Here is a 14,661-nt window from a genome sequence, read left to right on the forward strand (position 1 = left end):
TAGTATTAAATTTATTATTGAAGTAATATAAATTAAATATGTCTGAAGTTTTAAATCATGTTTTAATTGAATATATTTTAGGAACTTTATTTACAAGACAACAATATACGAAAACTGCCAAATGAAATAGTAAATTTAAGTAAATTAAACATATTAAATGTTGCAAAAAATAAATTGAAACAGTTGCCAGAGGCAATGGGAAATTTAAAGCATCTTGCTATATTAGATATTAGTTATAATAAACTTCATAAACTTCCAAAATCTTTGGGTTATGCACAACAATTAACAGAATTAAACATTGATGGGTTAAACTTGTTATATCCACCTCAAGATATTTTAAATGGAGGCACAATAGTAATTATAGCATTTTTAGCAAATGAAATTGGTATTAAATATTTACCAAAAGAGCCTGATTCTAAAACAGACTTATCAAGAAATATAAGTTTTGAAGATATACAAGGAATATATCAGAATAAAAATAATGATGTACAGGTATCATATATTATAGGATCAAAATTTTGATGTTGCATTCACAGTAAATTTTAAATGTTTTGATTTTTATTTTTAGGCTGCATTACAGAAGCTAGAAAAAATGAAGGCATGTGGACGCTTCTTTTATTTTAGCATGCTTTCAAATGTATTTCACTGCATATTTACTATTGTTTATTGTGAGATTTTTATTTATAAAATATAAATAATACTTATTAGGTGTTTAAAAATTAATTTACATATTTATTTGCTTGTGTTATTTTGAAATAGCTATATTTCTGTAATATTTTATTAAATAAAGAAAATTATTTAGAATTTAAAGATTAATTATATTTTAGGAACATCGCCAAAATGCATTATTGGAAGTAGAAAAGCATATCAAGCAACAACAAGAATATGAGATGGAGATGCAATTAATGTTAAAAAAACATAAGAAAAAGGTATCTAAAACTAGAACTATTTATTTACAATTAATATTTTTCATTTCCACATAAAATTAAACTTATTATAATTACTTTAAAATATCTTCATTTCTAGCTTTTGGAAGATCTTGCTCTACAGCAAACTCAATTACAACATGAATTACAAAAAGTACAACAAGAAAAAGATTCTAACAGAGCACGCTTACTTTCCTACATTTACAATGGTATAATTGAAATATTTCTCTACTATAATAAAAAGAAATATCTCTTAATAAAATTGAAAAAAATGTTTTCCTCGAAATTTTTTTTAGCTGAAAAAGAAGCAGATAATGTTATCAAAGAATTTTTAAGAAATAGTGAAGAAGAAAGACAAACTCAGGCTGAATTATTAGAACAAGAAAAACAAGAAGAAATGCAATTATTATCTTCTTGTCACACAGAACAATTTATGTTTCGTACAAAGGATACTCTTTGTGAGTATTAATATTTAAAATAATGTATATATTTCATTATGTATTTATAATATCATATTTATGTATTTATGTATACTATTTTAATAGTTTCAATGGAGAAATTACTTGAAGAAGAACTTCATAAAACTAGAAAGTTTGAAGAACATAGCAAGTATAGAGATTATACTGCGCAGTCTTTGCTCACACTGTTAGTAACATACTAATAATATTTTACATAAAGCTATAAAAATGTCTAATATCTAGCAAATATTTCAGAGAAGTAAGGAATAACGATCATTTAGCACAAATAATGCAAAATCAAGAAGAGAAAAGACAGGATTTAATTGACACATTAAAACAAGATGAAGTTTTGCAGAAGGCTGCTGTTGCAGCATTACTAGAACGTAGTGATGCACGTTGTTGGAGTATTGTGCAACAAGTCAATTTGGTACAATCGCAATTAGCTGCACTTACGAACATTGAACTAGAAAGGAGAAAATTAGAAATTAACCAGCAACTTGTATGTATCCATAACTATTAAATTTTTCATATATACATTTCTATATTATGAAGATACATTTTACTATTTTACTAAATAGAATGAAATAGCTGAAAAAAGAGTAGCCTTGAGTGCTATTCTAATGAACTTGTTAGAACAACAGAAAAACAGAAGAGATCAACTTCTAGAAACAATTAATACGATAGAACAACAACGTTGTATTAATGTAAGTATGAGTTTATATATTTTTCTGTTTTTTTTTTTTTTTTTTTTTTTTTTTTTTGAGATAATTTTTATAAAATTATTATTTCATTTTTTAAGAACTCTAGAAAACAAAGTCAATTTTGGTTAATGCAATATCAATCTTTAATGGAAACACGTCCTCAAGGTTTATTGGAAATGTTAGAGCCAACATTAGTGCGACATGTTGCAATAGCGGGCGCATTACACTGTTTGCCATTTCTAGCTTCCTTGCCATCATTACTTCCAGACCTTAGTGATGAACAATTAAAAACTGTATGTGAAGTGTCAATTCATTTTTACTATCCACTATCATTCAATTTATAAGTTACAATAGTTTATGTTTTGATATTCTAGATTGGAATACATTGTGAAAATGATCGCACTGCTATAAAACTTGCAGCTGAAAATTATTTAGCAGAATTAAAACTCAATGAATCCGGAACACCTATAACACCTTCTGCACCACCAGAAGAAGCTTGTACAAGTTCTAACTATCAAGAATATAATGCTACTCAGAGCATCAATACTGCCGAATGTGTAATTTGCCTTGATTTACAAGTAAGCAAAATTTTTGTCTTATTGGAAAAATTTTTGGTTTATAATATAATTATACAATCATTTACTTCATTTTTATTATAGTGTGAAGTAATTTTTCTACCATGTGGACACCTTTGTTGCTGTTCAGGTTGTGCAAATATGATTTCTTCAGATTGTCCAATGTGTAGAAGTGTGATAGATCATAAAATTCACATTGTAAAGCCTTAAAATATGAATTTTTTGTAAACAATTCCAGTTAAATATTATTTGTCTATTAGTTAACAGTACGTTAACAAATTACTATTTCAAAATTTGTATAAAAGAATGTAACGATATATATCCATATACTTTAGATATTTCCATCTACAAAAAGAACATTTCATAAAAGTATAAAATTTAGCCAATAAAATTTTTTTAAATTACATATTTCTTCCATTTAGTAAATTATTTTTTTAAAAATTACAATTATTATTAAAAAAAAATATTAGAAACAAAATTTAGTTATACAAACAATACAATAATGATAATTTATAGAGATACAAGATATATAATAATATTTAAGATAGATTAAAATTATCTAACTTTTTTATTGTATCTACAACATAAATAAGAAAATATTTTAAATATTTGAAAATGAAAGAATAGAATGAGTTGCATTTATTAACACTTGACTACAAATATTCACTTTTATATAAAATGGTCACTGACATATCTGTAAATACAATAGCCTTACAGTATTGTGAAAATTAAAATTTTAATCTATAATGGTAGTTAAGAGTTAATAATGCAAAAAATAAAAATAAAAATAATAAGCAAGCTTTTGTAAATGATAGTTTATATAAGAAAATTTTTTTATAAAAATTCACTTTTCAAATGCAGTATCTTAAAAGCATTCATTAATAAAATTTACATTTTACCAATGTATATATACTCTTTAAGCAAATATTGTTAAGCTTAATGAATAAAAAATTTTAAAAAGATTTGTTTTGAAGAATTTAAGAAAATCTAAGGAATATTTGAATTATTTAAAACATTACAATCTCTTTTATACTAATATATTTCACTTTTTATTTTATAATAATAAATAGAGACATGTGACAAATTTGATAGACTTATACAATAGTTGTGTAAAATATATGTTTACTTTTATGCATTATAATTTATATACTTAATATGTATTAAAAAACCATAACTTCTCTTCCTCCATCCTCCTCCTCTATTACATCATCTCCATCCTTTTTCTGTTGCTTTTTTTTGGATGTTGCATCTTTCTTTTCTTTTTGAGCTTTTCGGAAATTCTCTAATGATTCCTGTAGTGGATCAACAAACTGGTCAAAGTCAATATCATTCATTGCTTGAATAACATCTTGACCACTTATTGTTTTACGATTCCCTTTCTTAGCTATTATATTTGCAGATGATGTTAAATACAATATAAAAATTGAAGATGCTTTTGCTACTGCAGTTCTAGCATCTTTGGCAATTGTAACTCCTTCTGGTAATGCTTCTTTTATAATTCTTGTTACAACTGCATTTGGCAAATTAAGATCTTCGAGTCTTTCTGCCATCTGATTTACTTTTATTCTACAGAGACACAATATTTAAGATTGTAAAATGCTATAAAAAATGAAACACTTAATTACTTACAAGAAACTACATTGTAAACAATTACATGTATACATTATAAGGTTATGATGCAGTTGATAAACGAAGAATATAAACCAAATGCAGTAAGAATTACGAATTAAATTACCTTCTAAAAATTTTGTTCTAAAAATTTTGTTACGTCCTAGCTATTTAATAATCAATTTATACTAAAATCGTAAAATAAAAATTTTGGTATGCAATTTCTTCTTATTTCCCGCCAATATGTTCAACTGCATATATATTCAACAGAAATTGAAAATATAATGCACGTGTAATAATTCACATAGAAAAGAAACAATAAAATGTCACAGGTATGTGAAATTTTGCAGCATTTGTGCTATTAAATTCGAACAAATAATGTTTACAATCATACTTCTAATTTCAAGCGTTGCAACTACAAATTGAGTTTTCAAGTGATGTAACGCATAGTACATCACATCTAGATCCTTTACTCATACTACCATCCACACAAAATAAAAAGCGCAAAATCTAGTATATCTTCAACCACATGTGTTGTTAATTAAATAAATAAACCTTGTTAATATTTGGCACACTACTTAAAACACTACATTATATGCAAAACATATTAATATTAATAAAACATATATCTATTTCCTATCAATTCTTTCGAATACAAATAAGTGCTATAAATTGCACTGTATGTTTAATATATTTCATAAAATTAATAAAATTTAATTTTTTGCTTACTTATTAGTTGATTTTTTTATATTTTAGTATTTAATATTTTGTTTCCTTTAGTAATATAATGAAATAATAGAAAAAGATTATATATTATGTCTGTTTGCTTTATACTTAATGTTACTTTTATTAAAATATGTTTCAACAATAAAAAAATAATTTCATCTTATAATAAACTAATGAATTAATATCATTTATATTTATAATATATAAATATTTATAAACAGATATTTCAAATAACGTTAATGTCCTCGCCATAATGTATAGTATCGATAAAGTTGGGAGTGACATGAAAATGATACGAACTCTCCAAACTTTTTCGCATACAATCGTAGAACGACATATACATTGACAAACTAGTCTAACACAACATTTAGTTCGTATAGAACAAATCTGTCGTCTTTACAGTGGTTTGACAAGAATCATTCGATACCAAAACTAATTTCGAAACTGACAACTTCATCATTGCAATTAGCAAACATAACGAAAATCAAAGCAAGACACCATTCGGAAGAAAATGTCAAAAATCGAAGAAGGAAATGCTCATATACGACAAGCTGAGAAAAGGTAGTGTCAATGCAGAAATGACAAATCACGAGTAATTGTGTCAATAATTAATCTGACTTTCGTCAATTTTTTTATATGAAGTCAATAATACGTATTTCTTCATAGCGTAAAAATAATTTCATTTTTATTGATCCGTCTATTCAAATAAAGTAAATCTATGTTATAGCTTAAAAACATCACTATTAAAATGGAGACCTGATTTCGAAGTTGCGGCCGATGAATATACAAGTGCAGGTAAAATATATGCAATAATTGACATAATAATATCATAGAGAATTAATAATACTTTCTGCTACTTATTTTAGCAACTTGCTTTAGAATAGCAAAATCTTATCAACAATGTAAAGATTGCTTAATGAAAGCTGCTGATTGTTATAAAGAAAACAGATCGTATCCTTTTTTAAATAGACATAATTTTTATATATTTATATGTATTACGACTTTAAGTTCCCTTTCTATAAAAAGTATATTTATTCTTTAATACATATTTTATTACGTAAAAGATGGTTTCATGCTGCAAAGTAAGTTCTTTAAATTATTATTAATATTATATTTTATAAACAATGTTATCATTAATTATAATATGTACAATTGCAGGAGTATTGAACAGGCTGTATTAATTTGTAAGGAGATGGGAAATCTTGCAGAAGTACCAAAACTAGCACATAGTGCTTGTTCTCTGTATCAAATGCATGGGTCACCTGAATCAGGTGCAACTGTGCTTGATAAAGCAGGCAAAATGATAGAAGCTAGTCAACCACAAGATGCACTAGAATTGTTTAAACGTGCAGCTAACATTGTTATGGTCAGATTAACTTTTTTTCTAATTAATAACAATGTAATTGAAAATCACATATATACTTTTTAATTTATTTTAATGAAGGGTGAAGATAGTCCACGTCAGGCAGCAGAATATATGAGCAAAGTAGCAAGATTATTAGTAAAATTACAAATGTATGATGAAGCAGCAGATGCAATTCGCAGAGAAATTGGAATGCATCAACAGACAGATCATACACCTTCTATTGGTAGATTGACCGTAGCATTAGTGTTAGTGCAGTTAGCTCGAGGTGATCAAGTAGCAGCTGAGAAAGCTTTCAAAGAATGGGGAAATTATTGTGAAGCTCCTGAGGTCTGAACTATACTTCTTAGAAATTTGAAACTTTGAAATTAAATACATTACATTTATTATTCTTTATTATTCTTATTTATCTTCAGATTAATACATTAGAGATGTTATTACAAGCATATGATAATGAAGATGCAGAAGCTGCAAGAGCAGCATTAAATAATCCTTTCATTAAACACATGGATGTTGAGTATGCTAAACTTGCTAGAGGTTTACCTTTGCCACAGCAAGAATATGCAATACCACCTCCAGGAGTAAGAGCAAATGCAGCAGAATCATATACATCTCCTAATGCTACAAAATTAATGGAGGAAACTACAAGTCAAGTTCAAGTAAGCAATCAATTTTTTGATTTATGTTATATGATAAAATCACATGTAAAAAAGAATTCATAACAATTTTCTTTCAATTTACATTACTTTTCAGAACATGAGTATTAAAGAACCTGAAGATACTACTGAAACATCGCCCACAGATACTGTTGAGAAAGAAGAGGCACAAGCAGCATCTTCGAAAAATGCAGAAAACGAAGAAGAAGACTATGAAGGCGGACTATGTTGATTGCATATTATTATTAACTATTTATATCTTGAAGTTTAAACTGACTTTATTTTGTAAAAGGTACTATTGTATATTGTGTTAACTCAGATATATATATATATATTTAATGCCTATAAAAACAGGCATACACGTACATATATACATACATATATGTATATACATAAACCTTAAATCTTATTAAATTATTTACTGCACAGTTATATTTGGTAAAAAAATTTCCAAGAATATTCTTAAACACAATTCCAGAAATGTAATTCTGCTTGGAATTTTAATTATTTAAAACAACATACAATAACAGCTGCATACAATATTTTAAATATAGTTCCTTATACATACTATAAAAAATTCTATAAGAACACTAAGTATGTAATATATATATGCATTTATGTTTAGTAGAATGATATTAACGAATATAACCTTTAAAAAATATCCACTGATATTGATATCTGCTTTGTAAACATTATATTTTTTAGCATTCAGTGAAATATGGTAGCAAGTTTCATGTCAGTAAAAGTAAAACAAATATATTTTAATAATCTAATTTTATGCTTACAAAGTGTAAAAATATATATAAATAAATTAAATTGTTATTGAAAATGCTTAGATACGTATAGATTCTTTCAATGTATGTATACAAGTTGAAAAAAAAGAGGTTATGAATAAGTCGAAATTTATATAAATGTAATATAAAATTTTTCCACTCACAGATTTTGTTTTCTCAAAACGCTATTTTCCTCGATGACATATCTTCAGGAAATAAAATTTTAACACAATACTTTTCACTTATGCACAAAATTTTAAATACAAAACTTTCACTTACCGGGTTTTAAAAGATTGCCGCGAAATGTGTCAACAACGCAATCAACCCAACTTAAAAACGTAAATTATATAGGATAATCAAAAATTTACATATACACGTTTATCTAGACATGTTTTGTATATAAATATATAGAAAAAATTATTTATATTATTAACTAAATCGGACCGTTCTTATTTGTTTCACTAATTTAAATTACTTTAAAAATGCAGCACGTACAATTTTTTGAACTTATTATTCATATAACTAATTAAAAACTAGAACTTGCATAATTTATTATTACAAATGGTAAGTTATAGCAATTTTCATATCATGTTTAAGGTAAACTTAGATTCGAGTATAATAACAAATGTTAAGTTTATATTATACGATACAATGTTTTCAAAAAATTGGCGCGAAATAATTCTGCGCAAGTTTTAATCTGCGAATATAGATGAGCAAGTATTGCCATATAACGAAACGTTTTTAAAAAAACAATAAGAAACATTACAGGCCTCGTGCATTATTACAAAGTTTAATTTATAATGCAATCAAATATTAAACTTTAATATTTATTATCCATATTTTATCGTTATTTCGATTATTAGTCAGTCTTACATCAAGTGACTGTGAACTACACTTTAGGAATTTCATCACGAAATCAATATTACAGTGGCTGTTAGAGAGGCGTGTTTGCGCACGAACGTTAAAATCGAATAAATAGTCGTCTGCAGGAAGACTGAAAGCAGACGTCACAATACACGACGACGTCGTGGTATCATAACAGTGAAGCGCGAGCAAGTGTCAATTTTGATTATTGTCATCGTTCATCCGAGTACCGGTAATTCTGTAAAGATCGTTTGGAATTTCTACCGATGATCGGCAAATCGCGCATACGTATTCCTGTGGGTGCCGTGAGGCGGCGAGAAAGGCCACCTCTTTAAATTAAAAGGAGGAATGACGCTGGAGAATCCGTTCTTTGTCGTCAAGGAGTAAGTAAAAAAATTACCTCCTGTTACACGAAATCATTATAAATAAATTGTTTCTTTTAATGTTTAGAATTATCAATAACAAATCGATACGAGTTCCGTGAGACTGGTACAATTGTCAAGTTTTCGAATTTTTGTTGTCCCTTTTGTGACATTGATGTTATATACATATATACGTCAACCCTTTAAGAATAGTCGCTAAGCTAAATTACAAAGAAACATTACTTTTGATGTTTCTGAGTGATTTCTAGTCGTTGCAATTCTTGCTGACAAATATTTCACGATAATCCGTTTATTCTGTTTTTTATCCTAATACACACACATTACAAATATCTCTCTTGTAATCTTAATTTTTATATATTATTTTGCTCGCTGAATATTTTCAAGGCTCGTTATTTTTATCAAAAATAACGTTGAATTTTTTTCTTAATGTTTTAGATGAAAATCATTGTTTTTGTTCATATCGTGTAGGAAAGTTTATAGAAATCATAAAATTTCACGAAATGTATTAATAGACATTTCTTCGCATTCCTTACTATTTTTATTAAAAAATATTTGAATCGTCATTACTCATTCTAATATATTGGTACGTGTATAAAATGAATAAAAAGAAAGTGAAGTGACAATTTTAGCATGATCAATTATATATTATTTTACCTAATTTCTTTATGTATGTAGTATATTTAATTATTTCATTCGTTAATCTTGTAATTTATTATACAAATAATATCTATCGTTTGTTTTATAGCGAAGTTTGTAAGGCCTTAAATAAGAACCGCGGTTTATACGGACGCTGGACGGAATTGCAGGATGTTGTTGTCACGAGTTCTACCGTGAGTGGGGGAATCCCAATTTCACGTGACGAATTAGAGTGGACTACTACCGAATTGCGGAAAGCCTTACGCTCAATCGAATGGGATCTTGATGATCTAGAGGATACGATCTATATCCTTTTTTATATATATCCATAACTTTCGAAATATATGACATTTTAATACTGAAACAATGTATGAATAGATAACATATATATTTGATTTATACAATCGTTGTGCATTCATTAAAATTTATATATAATTAATGTAAGAAATGTTCTTTCTTAAATTTTACATTCTTATATCAGTATTATGAATTTCCCTTAATATACCGTATATATATATATATATGTACGTATCGTAGAAAAAAATCCGACAAAGTTTAAAATAGATAATAAGGAGCTGACGGTTCAACGAAGTTTTATTGAACAAACGCGAGAAGAAGTTAAAGTAATATTGCTAGTTTAATTTCACATCTTTAAAAAAAAAATATATTCATCGATCTTATTGATCTTACTAATTTGTTCCAGATCATGAAGGATAAAATGAATTTGAGTAGAGGTCGGGATCGGGATAATACAGCACGGCAGGTTTGTTGAATTTACTTTATTAATTTCCATAATTGGTTGTTGTGATTTTCAGAAACATTCAATAGAAGTATCAATAAAAGCGATGACGAAAAATATCACAAAAAATATAAGACATAATGTGATTATTTTATGTTGCTTAATGTGTATAGAGTTACTTAATTATAATTATGTTTATTATTTAAATATTTAAATAAAACTAATTCATATTTTCTCTTTTATATTTACGTTTTGTAGCATAGTTAGTTGTAATATGTTTAAATTTATAAATGAAACTGAAAATAAGGAATGATATAAATGTACTGTCTTCTATATGTTCAAATTTCGCTCGCAAATTACTATCGTACACATTGCGACACCTATGTGGAACTGTCAAATTTTGTCGATAATATTGATAGTGATTATTAAATTTACTTGTTTGTTTCTCTTAACGATTTCTTATGGATTTACAAATAAAATACTACTAATTACAGAAATGTGAAAATGGTTTATACGGTAAATCAGTATTTAATATTATTACCGTAATTCATAAAATAAGACAATTTTTACAATGTAATAATTTAAATAGTGTATTTATCAAATGATACATCAAACATTTACAATAATTTACATCTTTTTTAAGTTATATCAATAAATACATATGTATGATTATATTTATGTATTATTCTTTTGATTTAACAATTTGTATATTTATAATTTTTTATTTGTCACAGCCACTTTTAGATAACAGTCCCGCGCGAGTTCCTGTCAATCATGGCACAACAAAGTACAGTAAATTGGAAAATGAAATTGATAGTCCAAATAGACAGTTTTTAAGTGACACGTTACAACAACAAAATGATATGATGAGGCAACAAGATGAACAACTAGATATGATAGGTGAAAGCATTGGAACGCTTAAAACAGTATCCAGACAAATTAATACTGAATTAGATGAACAAGCAGTGTGAGTTTTTAATTAGTACTATTAATTTGTTGTTGTTAATAAAATTACTGTTCAGATAAAGATAGTTTTAATCATTTCAGTATGCTAGATGAATTTGGTAATGAGTTAGAGGTGACGGATTCTAAACTCGATGCAACAATGAAAAAAATGGCCAAAGTTCTTCATATGAGTAATGGTAATTATAATAATTACATTCCTGCTCCTACTACTGCAACATCTAGTGTTTCTGATCTTGCCTCTAAACCTTCTTCTCTATCATCCTTATCAAATACAATAACTAATTGTTTCTTATGTTCTGGAGATTAAATTAATATTTTTACTATAATTTTACCATAATTATTCAGTAATATTATAAACTGTATTTCTTTGCTTAATCTTCTTTTTGTTCAAATTTATTTAAAACATTAATTTGGCTTTATTGATACATAGTTTTTATATAATACAAAATTCATTTTTAACATTTACTGAAAAATTATGGAATTGTGTAATGAATCTAATAATCTATTTTGTCTTTACAATAACATTGCATATTGCGATTATCCATGAATAAGTCATTTCCTATACACTCTTTCCATTAATTTAAACTGATATCTAGCACTATTGCACCTATTTTTAATCATTTAATTCTTATTAAATATATGTAGGATTATAAAGTGATATATGATTATTCAGAAAAAGTTATTTAGTGGAGAGTAGAAGTCTCATTAAATCGAAGTTACTTTAAAGCAAGAAATCAATAAACAGTAAGTGAAAATAAATTTATTTTTTCATTGTTGATTCATACATTATAAAGTGAAATGTTTATTTCATATTCTTTAATTTTATTATTCATAAATAAAATTGTCTGTAACAAAGCAAATTATTTATTATTTCTCAAATAATTAAAGTTTTAGCAAAGTATTAATAAGAAATTAAAACACTTTATAAACCTAAAATAAAAGTAAAAATTGATTGACACTTAGTAACAATCACTACCCAAACTATAAAATGTTTTTCTATTATTTTGTTAATTTTTTTACTTTTTATAAAAATTTAAAATTTATATTTTAATACTCATCTTTTCATGATTTTTATGCTTTTTCTATATGATATATTCAAATTTAGTATTTTTTAAATGTTATATTTACTTTTATTCTTATTGTAACAGAAATAAATAAAAACAAAGAAAATTAATTTTTTAATATAAACAATTGTTGAAAATCTATGTATATAAAATATTTAGAACATTTATAAACTATAAAAGAGTTGTGTATATTTAAATTTAGTAATTGCTAAAAATGTAGTATTAAAATGGACCAGTTGCAATTTCAAAATAATAGTTATAATATTTTAAAACAGTACAGTTCAAGTAATTATTATTTACATAGTGCAATAGACACTAAACAGTAGCATGAAATTCAATAACATTTAAAAAAAGTTATATCAAAAAATTATAAATAAATCAATGAATTGTATATAAATATTTCAATATATAGAAATTTAAAAGAACACTAAATAATTAGACGAATTTTAAGATATTGCCAAATATTTCAGGGCGTGTATCAAAGTAAAAAAAAGTAGCACAAGTAATTTGTGCCTGAAAAAATTTTAACGTCATAGATTTATAGACAGATACACTATAGATATACTATTAGAGAAATATTTCCAATATGTTTTAAAACTTCTGATACTTCTACTTCCAATGTATACAACATGTGATATTAATATATTGATTAAAGCATAGACGAAAATAGTTTAGAATCCAGTAATATTCATATGATATTGTGAAAATACCAGTCAGTGTGTAACAAATGTAAATGAAAATATAAAGTTTAAAAGAGAAATGTTGAAGGGAAAGAAGAAAAAATGTAAAAACAATTATTTGTACGTATGGTGATTGTTAATCGTTTCTCAATGCGAATGAAATCGTTCATAAGTACTATGAAATTTAGTGACTGTAGATAATCTGAAGTTCTTCTCCATTTTAAGAAAACAAGTAATAAAATGAGTTAAAAATTAGAAACTAAATCGTTTATTCATTGTTAGAACAGTGTTGATAATATAATGTTGTGAGTTCATATATAAAAGAGAAATTGTTTATTCTAGTTTGTATTTAAAAACTAAAAGAAACAATTATACTTTATTATTTCACATAAATGACCAATTGTGAAGACATATTGATAAATAAAATTTAAGACTTTATTTATACTGTACAAGTTACTGCAAAGTACCACAAACTCCTATCCATTCAAGCAATAATTACAACAGTATTATATAAAGAATTTGTTATAAATTGAATTCTGTGCTTGAGAGATAGTAATGAATAATTTTTATTGAAAGAAATTTTCAGTAACATCTAGTTTCTGCAATATTTATAGAATCAATATAAAATCTCTCAATCATGGAATATGATTCTTTTCACTTAAAATATGTTTATAAATGTAAGTGTTATTGATATGTCATTCTTTTCTAATTTTTGCTTTTATACGTTTATGCGACAATAATTTTGATTCATATGTTTGTGAAATTTCTAAAAGATGAATATAAGAATTATTTTGGTGCTTTTGTAATTTAATAATTGTTACAATTACTGCTTGTCATATATAAACAAGATAAATTCAAAATGTAGCTTTAGAAATTATTTAAATTGCTAAATTAGTTTACGATATTGATTCTTTGCACTCTCAATATTATTAAAGCATGTAATGAATATGACAAATATCTTTTAAAATGTATAAAAAATTAAATCTTTTTCTTATATCCTATAATATATATTGTTTTCTTAATACCTTGATGCTTACCAAACTTAGTATTTGAGTGCAGGGTACCAATATAAAAAATTAGTACTATTATGAAATGCTTGTTAAAGAGTGCATGTTGAAAATAATACATAATATTTACTGTCTGAAGAAGGGCCAAATACACAATTATTAATTTTTCTTATATAATATGCCATATATGACTCATTTAATTTTACCGTCATTCAATGAATGATGATAAAATCTTTTGATTCTGACTACTTTTTTTATAAGTGACGCATGTGATGTTACTTTCCGTTTGTTTTAGATCGGAGACAATGGGTAGCCATTGGAGTGTTGACTGCTATATTGGTGTTTCTAATAATTTTATTTATAATTAAGTGAATCATTTAATTTCTTAGTTTTCTTAAGAATTTATTGGTTCTTCTTCATAGCATTTAGTCGAATGCGTTACATTCTGTTTAATAATGAATTATTAATAGCGATATTCTATTATCTATTATAATAAATATTTACAGTTATTATTTTTGATAGGGTCTTTATGAATT

General features: G+C 25.7%; 5 protein-coding genes across 17 annotated transcripts in view; 3 read left to right on the forward strand and 2 right to left on the reverse strand.

Annotated features, from left to right (window-relative positions):
- The window catches only part of LOC122533477 (E3 ubiquitin-protein ligase LRSAM1-like), a 3,883-nt gene extending 819 nt beyond the window's left edge, over positions 1-3,064 (forward strand). The window contains exons 3-13 of one of the 3 annotated variants that reach the window (XM_043663225.1): positions 82-492; positions 569-637; positions 828-929; positions 1,027-1,135; positions 1,223-1,384; positions 1,472-1,571; positions 1,640-1,883; positions 1,963-2,088; positions 2,184-2,378; positions 2,460-2,663; positions 2,745-3,064. In XM_043663225.1, coding sequence (XP_043519160.1) covers positions 82-492; positions 569-637; positions 828-929; positions 1,027-1,135; positions 1,223-1,384; positions 1,472-1,571; positions 1,640-1,883; positions 1,963-2,088; positions 2,184-2,378; positions 2,460-2,663; positions 2,745-2,870 — 1,848 coding nt within the window. In that variant the 3' untranslated portion in view covers positions 2,871-3,064. The remainder of the gene's footprint in view (positions 1-81; positions 493-568; positions 638-827; positions 930-1,026; positions 1,136-1,222; positions 1,385-1,471; positions 1,572-1,639; positions 1,884-1,962; positions 2,089-2,183; positions 2,379-2,459; positions 2,664-2,744) is intronic. The other 2 variants (XM_043663226.1, XM_043663227.1) reach the window with 2 other exon arrangements.
- Positions 1-8,106, reverse strand: part of LOC122533475 (uncharacterized protein C1orf112-like) — a 26,539-nt gene extending 18,433 nt beyond the window's left edge. For both annotated transcript variants that reach the window (XM_043663223.1, XM_043663221.1), the window contains exon 1: positions 7,951-8,106. The gene's annotated coding sequence lies outside the window, so the exon portion shown is untranslated. The remainder of the gene's footprint in view (positions 1-7,950) is intronic.
- LOC122533482 (DNA polymerase epsilon subunit 3) lies at positions 3,686-4,760 on the reverse strand. Of its 5 annotated transcripts, none has more exons than XM_043663239.1 (2): positions 4,663-4,760; positions 3,686-4,226 (listed from the first exon to the last, which is right to left on the reverse strand). In XM_043663239.1, the coding sequence occupies exon 2, from the start codon at positions 4,208-4,210 to the stop codon at positions 3,821-3,823; it is 390 nt and encodes a 129-aa protein (XP_043519174.1). In that variant the 5' UTR covers positions 4,211-4,226; positions 4,663-4,760; the 3' UTR covers positions 3,686-3,820. The 5 variants fall into 5 exon arrangements, with proteins under 5 accessions (XP_043519174.1, XP_043519173.1, XP_043519171.1 ...); XM_043663238.1 differs by having other exon boundaries at positions 4,396-4,738; XM_043663236.1 differs by having other exon boundaries at positions 3,686-4,270; positions 4,396-4,738.
- Positions 5,313-7,840, forward strand: LOC122533479 (gamma-soluble NSF attachment protein-like). Its single transcript, XM_043663231.1, has 8 exons — positions 5,313-5,555; positions 5,722-5,789; positions 5,861-5,945; positions 6,059-6,076; positions 6,153-6,360; positions 6,439-6,687; positions 6,774-7,016; positions 7,111-7,840. Exons 1-8 carry the CDS (start codon positions 5,506-5,508, stop codon positions 7,243-7,245), a joined length of 1,056 nt encoding a protein of 351 aa, XP_043519166.1. The 5' UTR covers positions 5,313-5,505; the 3' UTR covers positions 7,246-7,840.
- A 613-nt stretch (positions 8,107-8,719) lies between the features above and the next one.
- On the forward strand, positions 8,720-14,638 carry LOC122533468 (syntaxin-6). Of its 6 annotated transcripts, none has more exons than XR_006307718.1 (8): positions 8,722-9,033; positions 9,779-9,975; positions 10,198-10,292; positions 10,373-10,432; positions 11,143-11,375; positions 11,456-11,550; positions 12,020-12,118; positions 12,909-13,556. XR_006307718.1 is itself a non-coding variant. In XM_043663207.1 (7 exons), exons 1-7 carry the CDS (start codon positions 8,999-9,001, stop codon positions 14,495-14,497), a joined length of 792 nt encoding a protein of 263 aa, XP_043519142.1. In that variant the 5' UTR covers positions 8,722-8,998; the 3' UTR covers positions 14,498-14,638. The 6 variants fall into 6 exon arrangements, 4 of the variants coding, with proteins under 4 accessions (XP_043519141.1, XP_043519142.1, XP_043519144.1 ...); XR_006307717.1 differs by having other exon boundaries at positions 12,048-12,118; XM_043663207.1 differs by lacking the exons at positions 12,020-12,118; positions 12,909-13,556 and adding an exon at positions 14,421-14,638.
- The last annotated feature ends 23 nt before the right edge of the window (positions 14,639-14,661 follow it).

The sequence above is a fragment of the Frieseomelitta varia genome, unplaced genomic scaffold (genome assembly GCF_011392965.1).
Source record: "Frieseomelitta varia isolate USP_RPSP 00005682 unplaced genomic scaffold, Fvar_1.2 scaffold_531, whole genome shotgun sequence".
In the NCBI taxonomy this organism is placed as follows: domain Eukaryota; kingdom Metazoa; phylum Arthropoda; class Insecta; order Hymenoptera; family Apidae; genus Frieseomelitta; species Frieseomelitta varia.